Raw genomic sequence first — 17,842 nt, forward strand, 5'->3', positions numbered from 1 at the left:
TAAAAATAAAATTATAACAGCTTATTTATCCAAAAAATTAGTAGTAGAAATCAAAATCATGCATGTTTTTTAAGAATAATTAAATATGAAAAATAATATATTTCTCAATGAAGTAATATCAGGCTTTCTAATCGATGAAGTAAAAATCTTTTCGCGGGGGTAAAGTATGAAGTGTGAACTCTTCCGCGGGGTAAAGTGTAGAAATTTCGCATACAAACTTTTCAATTCAACATAATTCTGTTTATTCTTAATAATTTACTTTTGAACAAAATTATTGGTTTTCCGTTTCTTTTTTAGCTTAATATTCAATTAAAAGAGCATAAATGATATGAGTTCGTATCTAATAATAGAAAACTAAAAAGCTAAAGATGATCCTTAAAAGAAAATTAACGATGAAGCCAAATTTGTTTCTCTAAAATTCTAAATACTACAACAACGCTGTGCCGTATGGAACGTACATTTATTGGAGTTGGAATAGTATATATTATTATTAATTCTGGGTTGAAGTTGACTTTCAAGTTTGTAATTAAGAAGGAACTGACCTCTTCCTATTAAACATCCGTAGCCATTACGTTCAAAGTTTTCATTCAACATCAAATTGTCACAATTCCAGACTACAACTTGTTCTTCCTTTAACATCACCGCCAACTAGTTGCCAGTTGCTCCCTTGCTGTATTACGGCCACTGGAAATTTAATCCAATGTCACTTTTTTCCTCGATTTCATTTTCAGACTTGTGGAAAAAATATTCAAGATAAGCCCTTAACTTAACTGATCAGAAAGTGGTGCACATTCATCGAGCAAATAGATTGCGATGAGAAGATGTGTTTGTAATTAAGTGTATGTACAAGAGGATATATCTGAATTCCTAATTTCCCATTTAAAATATGATTAATTATTGCTAAACATATATATGTGTATGCTCAATAACGCATGGTTAGTGCATAAACAAACATTTTAGACCGAGATGTAATAATAAAATAAGTTGATACTATAATTTATACTACTAAATGAAAAGGATGTCTTGAAATATATATATATATCTTTATATTAATTTCGACAAGGCTGTTTTTAAAAAAAAAAAAATGCGGAGTGGACGTACTCCAAATTTAGAACTATAACTAAGGGGGCTGAGACTTGCCCTATATGACTGTATACATATCTTCAGCCGGAGATTTCATGACGGCAAAGAGGGCAAGAGTTGCTGTTGCCGTTTAAGAGCCAATCGGAAATGCAAATATGGTGATAGACATGGCCGCAGGAGACTTGTCTAGCAGCATCCTGATCAGATTGCCTGAAACATTCCATGCAAATTGAGCAACTTCCAGTTGCATTATTAACAGCCGGCAAGTCTGAAACCAAAGAGTTGACTGCTTGTTGCCTGGCTTGAGGATTCTCCGGCATCGTTATAGCATCGTCGAGGTCGAATTGATGAGCGAAAGGAACAGAGTTGGCTGTAACGACAACATGGTATTTGGATGATCCGCTGGCCATGGCAGTAGCAAAACAGGAAAAAGGCTGTTGATGGACAAAGGGTGGGCTTTCACCGTTGGTTTTGGAAAGAGGTTCAAGAGATAAGTTCGAGAAAGCACAGCAGATGAGATAATGCACAGGGGCATCCCCCAATCCCATGTTTGCAGCTATATAAAGGGCTTCTTTGAGAGGGCGAAATTTGACCTTCTCCAAAAGGTACGCTCTTTTTTGACTTCTGTGCATCAACATCAACTTCCGCGAGTTTGCGGATAAAATTATGGGTTGATTTAAAATAATTTAATTGTAAAAAACTTATATTTATTTATCATACGAAAAATAGAATTTTTTTTTGTTAGATTTGTTCATCAAATGTTGTTATATTAGAAAACAAAAAGGGTTTTTAATGCAAAAATTATTTTAATTTCATTTAATTCTGTGTAGAGAATTTTAAAGTTTTGTTGTATCGCTTAAAAGCACATAGACCATATCTTGGTACAAATGAGCCTACTCTCACAGTGTCTTGGGGAGCTTGATGATGAATTTATAATCTTGCTTCTTGTGATAGACTTTCATCAGCGAGCCGATCAGCTGTGAAGTTCTCCTGCCTTGGGAATGTGGGGAAAGAGGGACATAGACACTCCAAAACCATTTTAATTTTTTATCCTTATTTCTATATTCATAATTTTTTTTAACAGTGGAAATTCTTAAATTCTCCAATGGGCCAGTCATATGGGTACAATAACCTTGCGGCTATGATGGGCTTTGGCATGGGGCTGCTTTGGGTAATTAAGAATTTAAGCAATGCGTGCCTTGTGGCATTCTACATGCAGCCTACGCCTAGTCCCATGCAGCCAGCATACGTAAGGTCCATTCATATTAACTTAAATAATTGTTACCATTACTAACGAACTCGATTATAAATGTTAATAATCTCATATCTTATATTAAGAGGCAATTAGTTAGTTATATAGTTTGTGATTCACGTTAACAATGTGCTTTTTTATGTCTTCTGAGATCTTATATATGTAATTTGTTCAATAACATGAAACTTGAAAATTACTTATTTGACACAAAATCTAGCTACAAAGGCCTGTTAATTAGACACAGAATAATGCTACACAATCCCTACAATTTTATAATTAAAATTTTGATTATTGCAATAGTCTCTTGACAATAACATAAATAGACTAAATTGAATGAATGTATAATATTTTTTATATAACACATTAAATTGGGACAATATATCAAATCGCATGTCCATATCATATTTAAAGCCCCCGTTAAGAGTTAGAACTAGTTACGAAGTATGGAATACAAAGTCTAGGGGGTTGGAGATTGAATCTTGACTTTTAATTGAAATAATGTGCTCAAGCTGCCTCAACTTGGCTCAAGTGGTCAGACGGTGAGGGTTTGAAGGAATTTTTTCTTTTTGAGTCGGTATAGGAATTAAATTGTTGCGTAAGGCCATGAATAAAGAGCACCATTTTAAGGCTAAACCACAGTCAGAATCCGGAGTTCAGTGCTTTGCCTTAATTGAGCCCAGGCCTACAAACTTTTAGCCTAGCTAGATATGGGTTCAAACAGTGAATGTCGGTGGATTCTGGGTTTTGACTGTCTTGGGTTTGTGCAATTGTCTCAATCATGTTGAGCTTGATACGTCAAGTTGCAATCAAGTCTATGTAGATTTCCACCATTTCTAATATTGATTTTTGTTTGCTTTTAATCTGTTGCTATTCCTATAGTGTTCTTTCTGTTCCACTTTTGGCCATGAAATCGTGACCAAACATTTTCTCCAATAAGCAGCCAAGTAAATTTGAGCCACTTTATTCAAGTCCAAAGGCGATATATTCTAGGGATTTTAATTAGGAAAATGATATCCGCTCCAATAACTTAATAACTTATCGGTTCAATTGAGAATTTCGGATTAATAATTGGTTGATCCACTCATGAATTTATGGATTCCATTCTATAATTATTTAATAAATTATTATCACTTTAGGAGGAACTAAAATAGAGACAGAAGAACCGTTACTTGTTCATTTAAATCATACAAGAATGCACCACGCCAACTTAATTAAACATTATTATTACACGATTATCCTTTAATTAGCAATGCCTAACCTTATCACCAATTGAATAAAAGTCTTAACTCTTAATCAGTGGGCAGAGCATCAGACCCAAACGCGGCAATTAATTAGATCATGGAGGTTGCAGCTGTGTTGACAAATTATCAATTACATATATTAATTTCTTTATTAATCCGTTAAATTTTAATGATTAAAATAACTTTTTGACACCTATACAGGATTGATAAACAAGGAGGATTCAAACAATGAAAAAGAAAGACAAATAGCTAGGGTAGAGGTTAAATATTGGGTATTGACTTCTTGCCAATATCATATTATTTAGTTACTCAAACAACAAACAATATTTTGGCACCATTTGGCCTTAGTTTTCCTCCCGACAATAGCAGTTTTATTTTATTTATTTATTATTATTTTTAATTTAACAAAAAAATTCGAATCCTATTTTTTTAAATAAAAAAATCATACATTAATTATTAAATAAAATATTCGGCTATTTATTTATTTTTCTTATGTATATTAAGAAAAATTATAAAAAATGTGCTTGAAATACAAACTGTTATAATAATTGTAATACTTATAATTCTCTTAGCTTTGCATATTAAGTACATTAAATAAAATAATTTAAATAAACTGTGGTTGAAGTATAACTTACATAATATGTAAGTCCATATTCCTTGAAAGGAATTGAAATATTCTTTTTGCCCATTATTAGGAGAAACAGACATTTATAATAGACATAGAATATCACATTCATTCTCAACGAGTTAGGCATTGCCTTGGCACTAAATGTTGGAACACCAAAATAGGTAGGGCAGTGGCATTTGTATTTATCTTAGCTAATATTAGGCTAAGCAGTTGTATTATAAGGAGGTTGTTCCAAGTTTGGAGGAATGCATGTGTGTTTTGCCTTAATTGGCCTAAGCGTAATAAATTCCCAATCTGAAAATGGGTTTAATATGCAGATTCTGGGGTTTGACTTTGGAATATGACCCAATACTCCAATTATATTAAGTTGGATAGGTCTAGTAACATGTTGGCTCAAGTAGTGGGAAAATCACTGCAAACCCACTATTTGAAAAGTGAGTTTTTCTTTTTTAAAAGATATCCTATATTAAGTCCATCACTCCATGTGATCCTCCTTTTTCCTCATCAATCAACATTATGGAGTTCTTTACTTTTTCATGTAACTTCTCTAAAAGCTTTAATTTTGAGTAATTGAGGTATTTTATAAGAATAGGTATTCGTTTTAACGCTTTCTCATGTTCTTTGTCCGATTAGGCACATCGCACAAGTAATAATTGCTTTGGAAGTTTGATTTATTTCCCTTTGTTCAGTCATATACTCAATCGTGACCTAAACGTATTTGAAGAAATTTCTCACAACCTTTGCACACAAAATTAGTGCATACAGTGTATTTACAATCACTTTACTCTTCCACTCGCAAGTTGAAAATGGTGCTGAGTCCGACATCTAATTAAGTTCTCCAAGGGTACATTGTAGACGATTGATTTGTTTTGTAGTCACTATTAATCAAGGTGCTTTTTTTTTTTTATCAAATTCTAAATTTAATCCTTATAATTTTATCAAAATATTAAATCTAATCTTTTTACTATATTTCGTATAAATTAAGTCTTTGTATTTTCAAAATTTATTAATATTAAGCTAGATGTGTTAACATCGAGGAAATGCGTCATCTGGCGTCTTCTTTCTAATTGTCCACCCATCTTATCAAAAACCAGTGTCGATTGATTGAAATTTGCAACAAAGAAAGCCTACACTGCAAGGCTTACAACATTGACGTCAAAACGGCAATTTACGTGTCTACACTTGGAGTAATTTCACACGCAATGCCCAAACACGTGGAACCAATGATTTCAACGCCAATGCCTTCTTTTTTGGCTGATCGATCAAATTCAGGCAGAGAAAAAGAGAAAGAAGGAAAGAAAGCAACCTATAATATAAAGCTTTTTGTTAACAAACATACAGGTGTATTCCAACTAATAACTAAACATTAATTCGGATTAGGTCTAATGATTAACCAAATCGAATTAAGATTTCCCGATTCACCAACCCACAAAGTAAACCCTTGGAACCTACCTAGTCATTAAATAAGAAGATTAAAGAGAGGGAGGAAGAGAGAGCATATAAAATTTCCAGGAAGATCAAAACAACAAGTTTGCATATCAATGAAAATGACATGTTGCAATGACAACTTTATATTTCTCAGGTTCGTCATTCACAATCTTCCTTTTTTATCTGAGGACAACTCTTGGCAATTATTCCTAGGATAAGAATTGTCAATTGTTCTTGGTTTATCAATGCTGCAAAATGATTGTACTTTATTGGTTATTACTAATGGTATCCTATACAGCAAAAGCAATAAAAATTATAATATTTTTGTTTTCTTAATGAGCTTGACTACAACTTTAAGTGTTATTTACACGTACTCTTGTGATGTATGAGACATTGCTCATTTTTTGTTTTTGAAAAGGAAATGATACTTTTGCTACTCCGCATTAAGTGTGTTGAGAACATCTCAAATTGGATAAAGATTAAAAAAAAAAAGGAAGAGCAAATTAGATAGTAAGCAAAGCAAGTACTCTAATGATGGAAAACGTGGTCCTAGCAAAAGCAGTAGTAATCACGGCAATGGCAACTCCTGAGCTTATTCACTCGGACAGTTTGGGAATTTACCCGACTAATCCCTGACTCCTCACCTAGGCGTCACTCTGCCATTCGAGAAGCCAATACAAATACACAATGCTGACAGAAGAGAGAGAGAGAGAGAGAGCAGGGTATTTCCGCCGTTTCAATATTTGTGTGATTCTGACTCTACAGCACTTTTCAATCCAAGACCTGTGGGGAACCACTGTCTAATACGGTGAAACGTGTCACACTGTATCAATGTGGGCCCCTCGTCCTCACGTGTTGAATCCACACTGCTAAGTTGACAGACTGCCGTTTCATCTGATCGGGGACTCCCCATCGATTTGATGTCGATCCAACTCCTTTCGGGTCCCACGCTCTTATATTCCGTGCATCACCACCTCTCTGAACCCGTGATCAAGCCTGATGCCGCAATATCAGCCGTCCAAATATTTCTGCTATGTGCTCTTAGTAAAAGCAAACTCTTCACGTGGCCCTTTAATTAGCTCCTCGGATTATTTAGCAAAATTGAAAATCCAGCTTTTAATTACATTTTTTTCCACAAAAGAGTCTAATACCACCTAATGGGTGGGTCCCAATTCCTGTTTCAACTCGCCACGTAACCCGTTTAAAGGATGTTAGTACCATCTCATGGGCCCACCTAAGGGCGTACCTTAGATCCCTCAGACATAGACTTAATCGAATCCTATACAAGACAAGGATTAACTGTACTTTTTATCTGATCGACTACTACCCAATCAGCTTCTTCCCCACCGCCATGTCCGCTGAACAAACATTCATAGCCATGACACGTCATTTGATGATTGCTGGTGCAGGGAATTTCAAGAAAATAGCGCAGCAGAGAATCTTTGGTCCCCACCCAATAAAAGTTTTGTTGTCCGGGCCTCTTGACCCCCAGCACCAGCGTGGCACTGTCAGATTAAAGAGAGACACGTGGCGTAGCAGCAAAAAGCGAGTGAGTACGACTCGTAATCAGTGACTTTTTTTTTTCTTTTTTCATTATTTTCTAAATTGGTATAATTCGCAGGGGGAATGGGGATGCGCGTGTCATCGACTCAATTTCTCGTCACACGTGTCGCATTCCTATCAGTCTCTTCCCCTCTCCTTTTATCTCATTCATTCCGCTTGTTTGCCTTCCTTTCTTCTCTTCTCTCTCTTTTCTGTCACTTACATGGAACCTCTACTCGAAGAACATGAGGAACAACGATTCAACCGAGCCGACTCGCTCCCTGAACCGGACCTGGTTTCAACCAGCTCAAGCCTATCCTCGATACTCAGTGTGGAGGATTCTAGAAGCACCACGAGTTCCGGCGATATTTCAGGCAATAGCGGGAGTTCCGGTGATATTTTAACGGTGGAGGCTGCGGTTCCGAGGTTGCTCGAACCTGCTCCTGCATGCGAGGAGTTGACGGTGACGGTAACGGCAAGGCCGAAGTGCGTTGGGAGGAATAATAAGGGAGTGACGTGGGGGTTCACTTCAGTGATTGGGAGACGGAGAGAGATGGAAGACGCTATAGCCGTTATACCAGCGTTCATGTCCCGCACGTGCGACCACGTGGGAGGTTGTACGGCTCCTGGTTCTAAAACCTCCACTGAAATCTCCCCTATCCATTTCTTCGGCGTCTATGATGGCCATGGTGGCTCCCAGGTAACAGCTTTCGCTCTTTTAGAATTCAATTTACTTAAATTCTCCTTCCTTAACACCAAAATTCTTTTTTTTTTTTCCGAATTCATTTTTGTTATTGAATCTTTGGAAATTTACTGGTTTAAGCCTTGGAGAAATCAAAGTATGATTTATCTCGGTTGGCACCATAAAGAGAAAAGTGGAGCAGATGGCGAGAGAGAGTCCATTCCCGCTTCCGTGGAAAATTTTTTGTGTTTTTCGATGGAATTAAAAATCAGTATATTAATAAAATAGTAAATGATATCATTGATTAGACATAAATAAATATTTTCTGACATGGTTTGACACGTTCCCAATTACTAATGGTCCATACATAGGAGAGTTGATATGGCCTTTCGCATTCTTCGTAGACACGTGGCATGAAAGGCCAAGCGGCAGTTCTTTTTGTTTTACCTCCAGGTCTCGCCCCTTTGGTTTTTCGTTTAAGTATTTAAAAAATAGCTGGTCTTCTTCACGTTAAGCTTTCTGAGGGAAGCCTGCCTGATATTAGTCGTCACGAGATTGCGTAATGCAACTCTCATATCGGTTGTAAAATAAAGTCAAGGCCACTCATATCAAATGTGGGTTGAAGATGAAATTTTAAATTACGAAAGTTGGTCTAATAATTTGATTTGTTTGTCGGGGTAGGGGCTGGCGGGGGTTTAGTAGAGATGGTGGTATGGATACGGTGAGCCACGAGGAATCAAGAGGTTCCTTCATCGTGGGAAGGGGAAAAGTCAAGGTGGGACCAAATTTTTCGTGGGTGCGCCACGTTTAAGCATATATTGAGGAAGTAGCATAGGGATCATCGATGGTCGGGTCTACTGAAAGGGGGTGTATGGTGGTCACCTGTTTGACACCTAATGTTTATATATATGAGCAATGATAAAGTGGTTCTTTTCTTGCTTCCCTCTTTGCAATCTTCCTTCTCGTTTTTTGCTAGATCTTCTCTTGGTTGTCTTTTTAAACAAACTTGTTCTTTTCTTGATTTACAATGAATCACAAATTAATATGAGTTACATTTTTTTGTTTATATCACCATGTGGTAGGTAGTTTCTGTTCACATGTGTCCATTAGCATATCGGCATCAAAAGAATACATTTCCACTAAGTTATATTTAAACTAGCTTATCTTTGCTTTTATGTCAACCCTTATTTTAATCAAATAATATTTTTCTTACCTCGTATATATAAAAATTATATTACTTTTTTCTTTTTTTTGCAGAAAATAATTGAAGGAGAAAAACAAAAAAATAAAAGTAAATAGAAAACTAAAGACATTAGTGAAAAGCAAAAGTAAAAATATCAACTAAATAGAGTTTAAAGAACTTTCAGTAATATGGTGTTTGGTAGGAAGAAAAAAAAATAGTAGGAAGTGAAAATGGTGAGGAAAGAAAAAATTGGGAGGAAATAAAGTTGTTTCTCTTTTCTTGTATTTGGTACCAAGGATGAAAAATAGAGAAAAAGAAAAAGATTAAGGCTAAAATTATAAATACAATGATTAATTTAAATAGAAATAATGTTTTTCTCTTACTCTGAAAAAGATTAGATTTGAAGGGAAAGGAAAAATGCAAATCCATCCATTTTCGTTTCCTTTCCTATTTCCCTCCTAACAAGAGAAAGAAAGGAAGGCAAAAAATTTACTGTTTTCCTTCCACCTCCTTTCCTTCTTCCTCTTTCCCTCCTCCCAAACAAACATAGTGTAAATGAGTTTACATTATACATTAAAAATGGAATGCAAATATTCTATAAGTTGGTTTATATTTTTATTGTCTGAAAACTACTTAAATGAATACATGAGTAAAAATGTATGTCTAAAGTTGTCTAACCTTTGTACCCCAACTTCCACCACTGGTGCATGTGTGTGTATATATATATATATAAGATTAGGATCCTCTCCTGCACAAGCCTGTGGTGTATAATAATAAGAATAAGAATCTTTTATGTCACTGGCTAAAACAACCCCCCTTCTTAAAGTCAAAGTTTATAATGACATTTAATTTCTTCAATACAATCACTCCAAGTATAGGTATTCAGAAGATTTGCTAGAAAAGTAACTAAATCCTAAACTTTGGATAAAAATCCTTCGTATGCTTTGGTTGTTGACGAGAAAATTCAAGCTCAAGACTATGGCACCAGATCATTGTGCCTTGAAGTTGACAAATATTGAACCAATTGACCTTGATTCAAAGGATTACAAGTTAAGAAAATATATATTTTTTATCTTTATAGCTACATATGACTACTCTGTGTATCCATTGGGGTTGGGCATATATTTTTGTTAGTTTTGAAGTTACTTTTTCAGCAGTAAATTGATCTTTCACATTTCTAAAGCTAATTAACTGCTGTTACTTGAAATACGCAATAAATTATGTGGATATCTTATTTTCTTATCGTGTCAAAACAAATTCCTTATAAATCAATACTTGAGCTCGAAAGATACTCTCAAGTTATTTCAGTTCAATATCAGTTTCTGGTCCACTTTAATAGCATGAAGATGAAGTTTTAATTAACTTTTCCTGTATGAAGGAATTGCATGTTTCCTTTCTTCACCTTGAAGCATTACCTTTGCCTTACATGACAATCAGACATTCCTTTATTTTTGACGCCCCTGATGCCACTTATTAACTTCCGCAATAATTGGTAGGTGGCTCAATTTTGTGCCGAGAGGATGCATGGAGTGATAGCAGAGGAATGGGACCGTGAAATGGTAGAGAGCTCTGGGTGGAAGAGGAGATGGGAAGTAGCATTTTCCAGTAGTTTTGAGAGGGCTGACGATGAAGTCCGGACTGCGGCAGTTGCACCAGAAATGGTGGGATCAACTGCTGTTGTTGTAGTTTTATCTGGTTGCCAGATTATTACCTCCAATTGTGGTGATTCGAGAGCAGTGCTTTGCCGAGGAACTGAAACAATTCCATTAACTGTTGATCAGAAGGTAACAATGAAAATTCTTTTAGTCTTTAACTTACTCTTGATTCACTAGTTTTCAAAAATTTTCTATAACCATTATAAATTTTACAACTTACTATTTCTATAAAATTAAAAAATGTATAGGAAAGAAAAGTGCAAGAGGAAGCTTGTGATGTAATAGCCATCTTTTGTGTTCCAGTCATAACTCTTTACCGTTTCTCTTTCGTAGTCTTATGATATTCCTTAACCTTCTAAGTACAATACTTTAGTGGTTTTAGAGCAAAGTTACCCTATTACTTATCCGAACTTACCAAATTAGTGTACTACAGAAACTAACCAGTTGTTTCAGTACTCAACCAAGACTAACCGTAATACATTACATCTCTGATTAGATATTTTAGAGGCTTTGCTACCTTTCCCCTCTTTTTGTTAAAAATAACTTGCGTGTAGACATAAAGATGCTTATGTATTTTGATGGCATTTGAGGAACTCTAAACATTTGTAGAGCACATTGTGGAGCCTAAAAGAATCAAAGACAACACTTGGCCAGTGATTATCAGCTTTTTCATAGATCATAGGCTCTGTAGTGGTGTTATTTAGCTTTGTTTAATTAACAAGATCAAAGACATTTATGTTTTGTTTTTGTTGTTGTTTTCTACAGCCTGATAGACAGGACGAACTCATGAGAATTGAAAGAGAGGGAGGGAGAGTCATAAACTGGAATGGTGCTAGGGTCTTTGGAGTTCTTGCAATGTCCAGAGCTATAGGTTTTCCTTTATCTCTACTTCTCTATTTCATCTCAAATTTCCTGTTTAGCCTTTATCGAAGCTTCCTCAATCATATGTGTTCAAGGTATCTTGTAATCTTTGCTCTTATCAACATCATTACGCAAATGGGCATTCAGCCTACTCTATAGTGCCGTCATTTAATAACAGAGGAAAGAGTATTTGGTTCTGAATGATATTTGCAAAACAAGGATTGAAAATTGAAAGTTGTGAATTGCTTCGTTCTGTTGTGCTGGAGCCCTAAAATTCATTTCTTATCTTGCAATAGGATTATGTAAATCGATCATTTTGGAGTGCTTATTTGATAAAATTGCATCCCTACAAAAAGCTTCCGAACTCTATTAACAAATTATTTGTATATCCCAAATAGACATGACCGCATGACGATTAAAGAGAACTTTTTATATTTATGCTTGGAGATTTGTTTTCCTGTGAAATTTTAAGGTACGGAATGTGTAGAATATATTTCTGTATGCAATGTATCTGAGTGTTTATATATTCATGTAGTTATGTAGTGATTGTATTTTTTTCAACATCTATTCCTTTTCCTTTTGCTTTTTGGAAAGTTATGTGGATTCATCAATTCTAGTGTAGGATTTAGTATCACTAGATGACAATTGAAGAAAGATACCACATTAGCAGATGGAATCTCTTTCTACTGTTATTTTCTGTATTCTGTCCAGATATCTCATTATTCCCAGTGGAACTTGTAAGTGATGCCTATCCCTTAATGCTGTTAGAACTCTTAAAACTGTCACCATTTTAAAGACTAGTTTGCTGCTAAACCTCAAAACTTAAAACCATGGCATTACCTACTTGTTTTAATCTTTATTTTTTGAAAAAAGAAATTAATTTTTCTGTTGTTGTTTCTCAGCCTAAATATTATTATATGACTGATGAGGTTTTGGAGACAGCCTGGTCCTACTTTCACCATAGCTGGAGGTCTTTGATTATCTTCACACGTTGTCCTGCTCCACTAGTAGAAAAGACTTTCATTATGATTTATCTTTCTTGTTACAAAACTATAATTCTGAATAATCAACAATATCTTAGGGACTTCTAGTGTGATTGAACCACCAACTTGTCTGTCTTGCTCCTGTATATTGTCACTTCCACCATATAGGCAAAAAAAATTTTTTTTTTTTTTTTTTGGCCAAAATTTGTTGCCTTTGCCTTTGTTTTGTCATGAAAACCATACGTTGATAAATGATTCTTGTTATCATATGCTCGTTAGAAGGCCTCCATATTATATCACTTGGCCTTTTCTTAAAAAAATTGGCTGTAATCTGGTTAACCAGAACAGAAGGCAATGGCATTGAGTTTCCGAAATATGATATGTTAAATCCAATTATAATCATAGAGGTTTTCAAAAGGAACGTGGCAGTCTGTTTAGTTTGATTCATCCATTCATTTTTGTGCATATAACATGCATAAAAGGTGATCAATGTTTGGCATCGTATAACAGATCATCGCATGGTTAAAATTTTCTCTGATTTATGGTTTAGAGGCTGAAGGTGATCAACATTTAATTGCAATATAGCTTGTTATCACATTAACGGTGGAAGTTATTGTTATGTGCGCCGTTGTAATAGAAGCAAGGAAAAGACAGGGAATCCAGGCAATGTAGAATTATAAATACTTGTTTCTCTCTCTATTACCATACGTAGAGGGAAGGGAGAGGGAGGGGTTTCTGTTTGGTGTTGCTGCATTACCATAACATTCTGTTTTATGCTGAATTTGATTTCATGAAGAACCCATTGCTTCTGAACTATTACTGGAAAGACGGTGATTAACAAAAATGATAATTAACTTCTGTCCTTACAATCTCATGATGTGTCTTTCAGGTGATCGCTATTTAAGGCCATGGATAATTCCAGTACCTGAGATTACCTTCATGACCAGGACCGATGAGGATGAGTGTTTGATATTGGCCAGTGATGGGTTGTGGGATGTTATGACAAATGAAGAGGCTGGGGAGGTTGCTCGCCGCCTACTAAGACGGCGGCGCAGGTCTTTGACGGCTGATGGAATTTCTCCGGCTCAAGCAGTGGCTGATAATTTGACTGAAATGGCAATCGGCCGAAACAGTTCAGATAATATTTCCATCATCGTTGTGGATTTAAAGCCCAAGAGGAAACGCCTGCCAAGGCAGTGAAAAAGGAGCAGAATCATTTTATTCCTTCAATTACCTCGTAATCCATTTCCTCTTCTCCTACTAAAAGTTTACAGAGGAGGTTGGCAAGAATGATCGAGTATGTTCACCTGGTTCCACAAACAAACAGATCCCCATCTGACTGAACAGGTGGCCACCTACAGCTACTCTTCCTGACCTTTACAAAGCTGACTGGGAATATGCCATCTACACCATAACAGGAATAGGTTTGATACTGCAAACCATACAAGATCAACCCTCACTTTTAACTGGTTTGGTCAAGAGAATGAGAAGCAGGGACCAACAAAAAAAAAAAAAGGATCTCCTTTATGAATGTAGTGAAGAGGAGAAAGGAAAGGATGAGAATATATATATATATATATCTTTTGTTTTTGTTATTGTTTGTGTGCTATATTCCTTTCCAAGTCCTATCCTTTCTTCTCCCAAATAATTAAAGAGAAATTAACTTGGGAAAATGTTCAAGCATTCTGAATCTTGAAGCAGTGTAAGTGTGCCTTTATCACTAATCATATTCTTTGTTTTACCTTTTTTAAGTATTCGAGTAGTAAAATATTAACGGTGAGGATGGCAATTACATCTGCTTGGAGTGGTTCATACTCACGAACTAGTTTTCTGTGTTTCGGTCTCTCAAGTGCAGGGGTTAATGAAATTTCTCTGTACCAATTATCCCTCTACTCCACTCACATGGTGGCGCCAACTCAGAAACATGCACTCCTATCGTTTTCCACCCTTTTCTGACCTATAGAATTTTCTCTTGCCCGGAGGAGTTTGCAATACAAGGGTTGTAAGGCTTGATTTCGGAACTAATAATGCTTCACTGAGACACCTTTATGATTAAGAAGACTACAATATTGGCCTTTTAATTTGTTTTCAGTTTCTATATCTAATGGTCAGCGCTCAGCATCGCAAAATGAGGTCTCCATGAACAAGACCTAGCTTCAATCCTTGTGTTATTGGTACTAAATCATTTCCAATCTCTATTTGTAAAAAAACTTTCCAAGCAATAGAGATCTTGACATCTTGTCCCATGACCGCTACCCATTCCTAAATAAAAAGAAAATAAGTAGCACTAAACTTTGTGCATCTTGGGCTTTTCTTTTTTTTCTTCTAAAATAAAAAATTACCTCAATTCAAATTCAATAAGAATGTCAAATTATTAACTTTGATTATGGGTCAGATGTTCATGTTGTTGAAACAACAACACATCAATCAGTTTGAAATTAACAATTAATTTAAGAAAATGAATCCAATATCACTTCTAAAATTAAAATTATTAAGTAAGATCGGTTTTAGATTCTTTTTGTATATAAATTCGATTTTTTAGATAATAATGGAGGTACGTACTAATTTTATCTTGACCAAACTTTTTTTTAAAAAAAAAAGTAAGAAAGGAAAAATTTTACGAATCCTATTCATTAATTACACGATCTAAAAATTATAAAAAATTTAATATGTTTTCTTGAATTACTAAAATTTCAGATTTTGTCTGACGTTTTGACAGCGTAGATTACACATTTTTATAAGAAATGTTTATTTAGCTTCTTTTCAATGAGTATTGATGCAACAATTTTACAGCTGCTGCAACCCCACAACATAAATCTTTTCAGAAGTTACTGCATGCTTATACATTTGTTGGCTCTTGGTAACTTTTTCTGGCATTTATACTCCGCTTGGGCTAACCGTCTCCGGATACTCAAGTACCTTTGCATTGAAATCTCTCGCAGTCAAGAAATCGTTTTTCCTTGAAATGGACAGCAGAAGCTTGCGTGAACAAATTGCGGCCATGAGGCAATCCTTCTTTGATGAGGTTTAGTTCCTTCTTCTACCATTTTCAGGTTTAGAGCACCTTTGCATATCTCATGGCATCTTATTTCCGCCCTAAGATCGACTACATGACACTTTTCTTCCATTTTACCTTTTTGGCTATTCGGAAAACAAAAGGTTTATTTTCTTGATTTCCGTTTTACTATTAATCCCTTGATTTATTCAAGCGAAAAGAAAGAAAACGTTTTACCCTAGATGTATACGATATAGTATACATGCATCCATGAAAATAATGAAACGTTTTCTTGTTACTACGGCTCTTCGTATTTTACTGTCTTGCTTCTTTTTGTTGTACTAGGTATTAAAGAGATAGAAAACTGATCAAGAACAAGATCAGTAAAGGTAGCAAGAATGACTCTAAACTGTAACGGTTATGAAGTCGAGCACCCAATCTCCTCAAGAGAAACAGAAATAGCTCCATTACTTTATTTTTGCTTCTTGCTCTGAATGTTCAATTTCACAAGGGATTGGATTGGAATTCATGTCAAATTTAGAGATTCTAACAGATTGGTGCATCGTTGAATCTTGCAGCAGATGTCTTGTTGTCAACCTTTTGTGCTTAAGAAATTGCATTCATATAAATATCCCCAATCATTGGACTGTTAATTATATCTTAGACTTAATATGCCTTTTATCATGAATGCACTTTTCTTATTATTAGACAGAACCATATGCGTCATATAAGTGTGGGTTCATAGATTTTCCACGACCGTAAAAGTTCATAAGGGTGATCCGATGACAATCTGAAATTTTAATTTTCTTTTTGTCATGAGAATGGTTTTTTTTTGAAAAGTTTTATCATGAGAATGTTAAACTCATCTTATGTGAAGAAGTGCTCATATATAAAACAAATGCATTGGAACCTGTTTGATTTTATTTTAGACAGGAACTTTCTTGATTTTGGGATACATGAATCGTCTAAGAATGTGGGCACACAAAAAATTGGCAAAATAGCAATCGGCAAGTCCCCCCCACCCCCACTGCAAGAAGTATTGAGTGAAAACCTTGAATCTTTGTTGTTGTAGGAGATTTTGGACGCGCAATTCAGTCAGCTCGAGCAGCTAACCGATAAAGACGAACCCCACTTTGCAGAGGATGTGGTGACCATGTACTTCAGGGAGTCGACTGATAACCTGATACCTGCTATTGAGGAGCATATGTTAGTAGAATGGGCTGGAACTCTTTTTTTCCCTTCTAGATTTCCTTTTGATCATTTAATTTCACCTCTTTTTTTTTATGATGACGATCACAATTAACAGTGATGGTTATCTACGTATACAGGAAAGCTACCCCGATTGACATCCCTAAACTAGACAGGGTCATGCATAAGCTTAAGGGCAGCAGTGCCAGGTAAATTCCATGACACTGAGGTGTATTTCCAAGACCTATATATGTTGCTAGGGACTTCAATTTATTGACATTTGATCGCCAAAAGGTTAATCAAAATTGGTCTAATAGATAATGATACTTGTTGCAGCATTGGTGCTAACAAAGTTCGAAATGAGATCAACAACACAATGGCGCTTTTGGAGGAAGGGAACGTGGAAGGGTAATGTTCCTGTTTTCATCTATATTTTCTCTATGTACTTGCTAGATATATTCGGTCTTTAATTTTAAGGAAAAACTGAAGGAATGCCTAAACTCTCCATCATGCTAAATATCTATTCAGGCCCTTGTATAATTACATGCAATACCGACTTCAATTTGAAAATGAATGTGATGTCATGCAGGGCAAAGGCCGCCTTCGAGCAGGTGCTAAAGGAGCATGAAACTCTCAAAGGCAAGCTCGAGACCTATTTTCAGGTTTATCTCTCTCGACCCACGTGGACCATTCTTCATATGTTTCTTGCTTACTTTGATTGATAGGGCAAAAAGAAACTTGTATTCAACTCCTATTAATGTTTCCTTTATATGGCAGCAACTGAGGCAAGCAGGCCCCGTTGACTCAGCCTCTTCTTCCAAGTGAAGCGGACGTGTTAAAGCTGGAGATAGAAGCTGGAATTTGGTGGCCTCATTGCTTCAAGCAAATCCACCATTTTCATGATCTGCTTTTAGAATATAATAAAAACTGGGGATAGTTCATTTTCTGCGTTGGGTCTTTCATCTGTGTGCCTTTGGATCCTGTTATAAGGGTTTCCTTTCTTCCTATTACTAGTACTTCTAAGGAAGCTTTTTATAATTTCTATGCATTTCATATGTAAATTTCAGTTTCCATATGAATTCTGAAACAAAATTTCCCTCAATTAGACTTCATCTCTCTCT

General features: G+C 35.6%; 2 protein-coding genes across 3 annotated transcripts; both read left to right on the forward strand.

Moving 5' to 3' along the window:
• The first annotated feature begins 7,314 nt into the window (after positions 1-7,314).
• On the forward strand, positions 7,315-14,289 carry LOC110411053 (putative protein phosphatase 2C 6). Of its 2 annotated transcripts, none has more exons than XM_021421059.2 (4): positions 7,315-7,874; positions 10,536-10,823; positions 11,460-11,650; positions 13,428-13,566. In XM_021421059.2, the coding sequence occupies exons 1-4, from the start codon at positions 7,398-7,400 to the stop codon at positions 13,429-13,431; spliced, it is 960 nt and encodes a 319-aa protein (XP_021276734.2). In that variant the 5' UTR covers positions 7,315-7,397; the 3' UTR covers positions 13,432-13,566. The 2 variants fall into 2 exon arrangements, with proteins under 2 accessions (XP_021276734.2, XP_021276732.2); XM_021421057.2 differs by having other exon boundaries at positions 7,323-7,874; positions 11,460-11,565; positions 13,428-14,289.
• Positions 14,290-15,370: 1,081 nt separating this feature from the next.
• LOC110411512 (pseudo histidine-containing phosphotransfer protein 2-like) lies at positions 15,371-17,719 on the forward strand. Its single transcript, XM_021421703.1, has 6 exons — positions 15,371-15,563; positions 16,606-16,739; positions 16,862-16,930; positions 17,058-17,129; positions 17,311-17,383; positions 17,499-17,719. Exons 1-6 carry the CDS (start codon positions 15,504-15,506, stop codon positions 17,544-17,546), a joined length of 456 nt encoding a protein of 151 aa, XP_021277378.1. The 5' UTR covers positions 15,371-15,503; the 3' UTR covers positions 17,547-17,719.
• The last annotated feature ends 123 nt before the right edge of the window (positions 17,720-17,842 follow it).

This window comes from Theobroma umbraticum, unplaced genomic scaffold (assembly GCF_002168275.2).
Source record: "Theobroma umbraticum cultivar Fairchild unplaced genomic scaffold, ASM216827v3 scaffold_56.0, whole genome shotgun sequence".
Classification (NCBI taxonomy): Eukaryota; Viridiplantae; Streptophyta; class Magnoliopsida; order Malvales; family Malvaceae; genus Theobroma; species Theobroma umbraticum.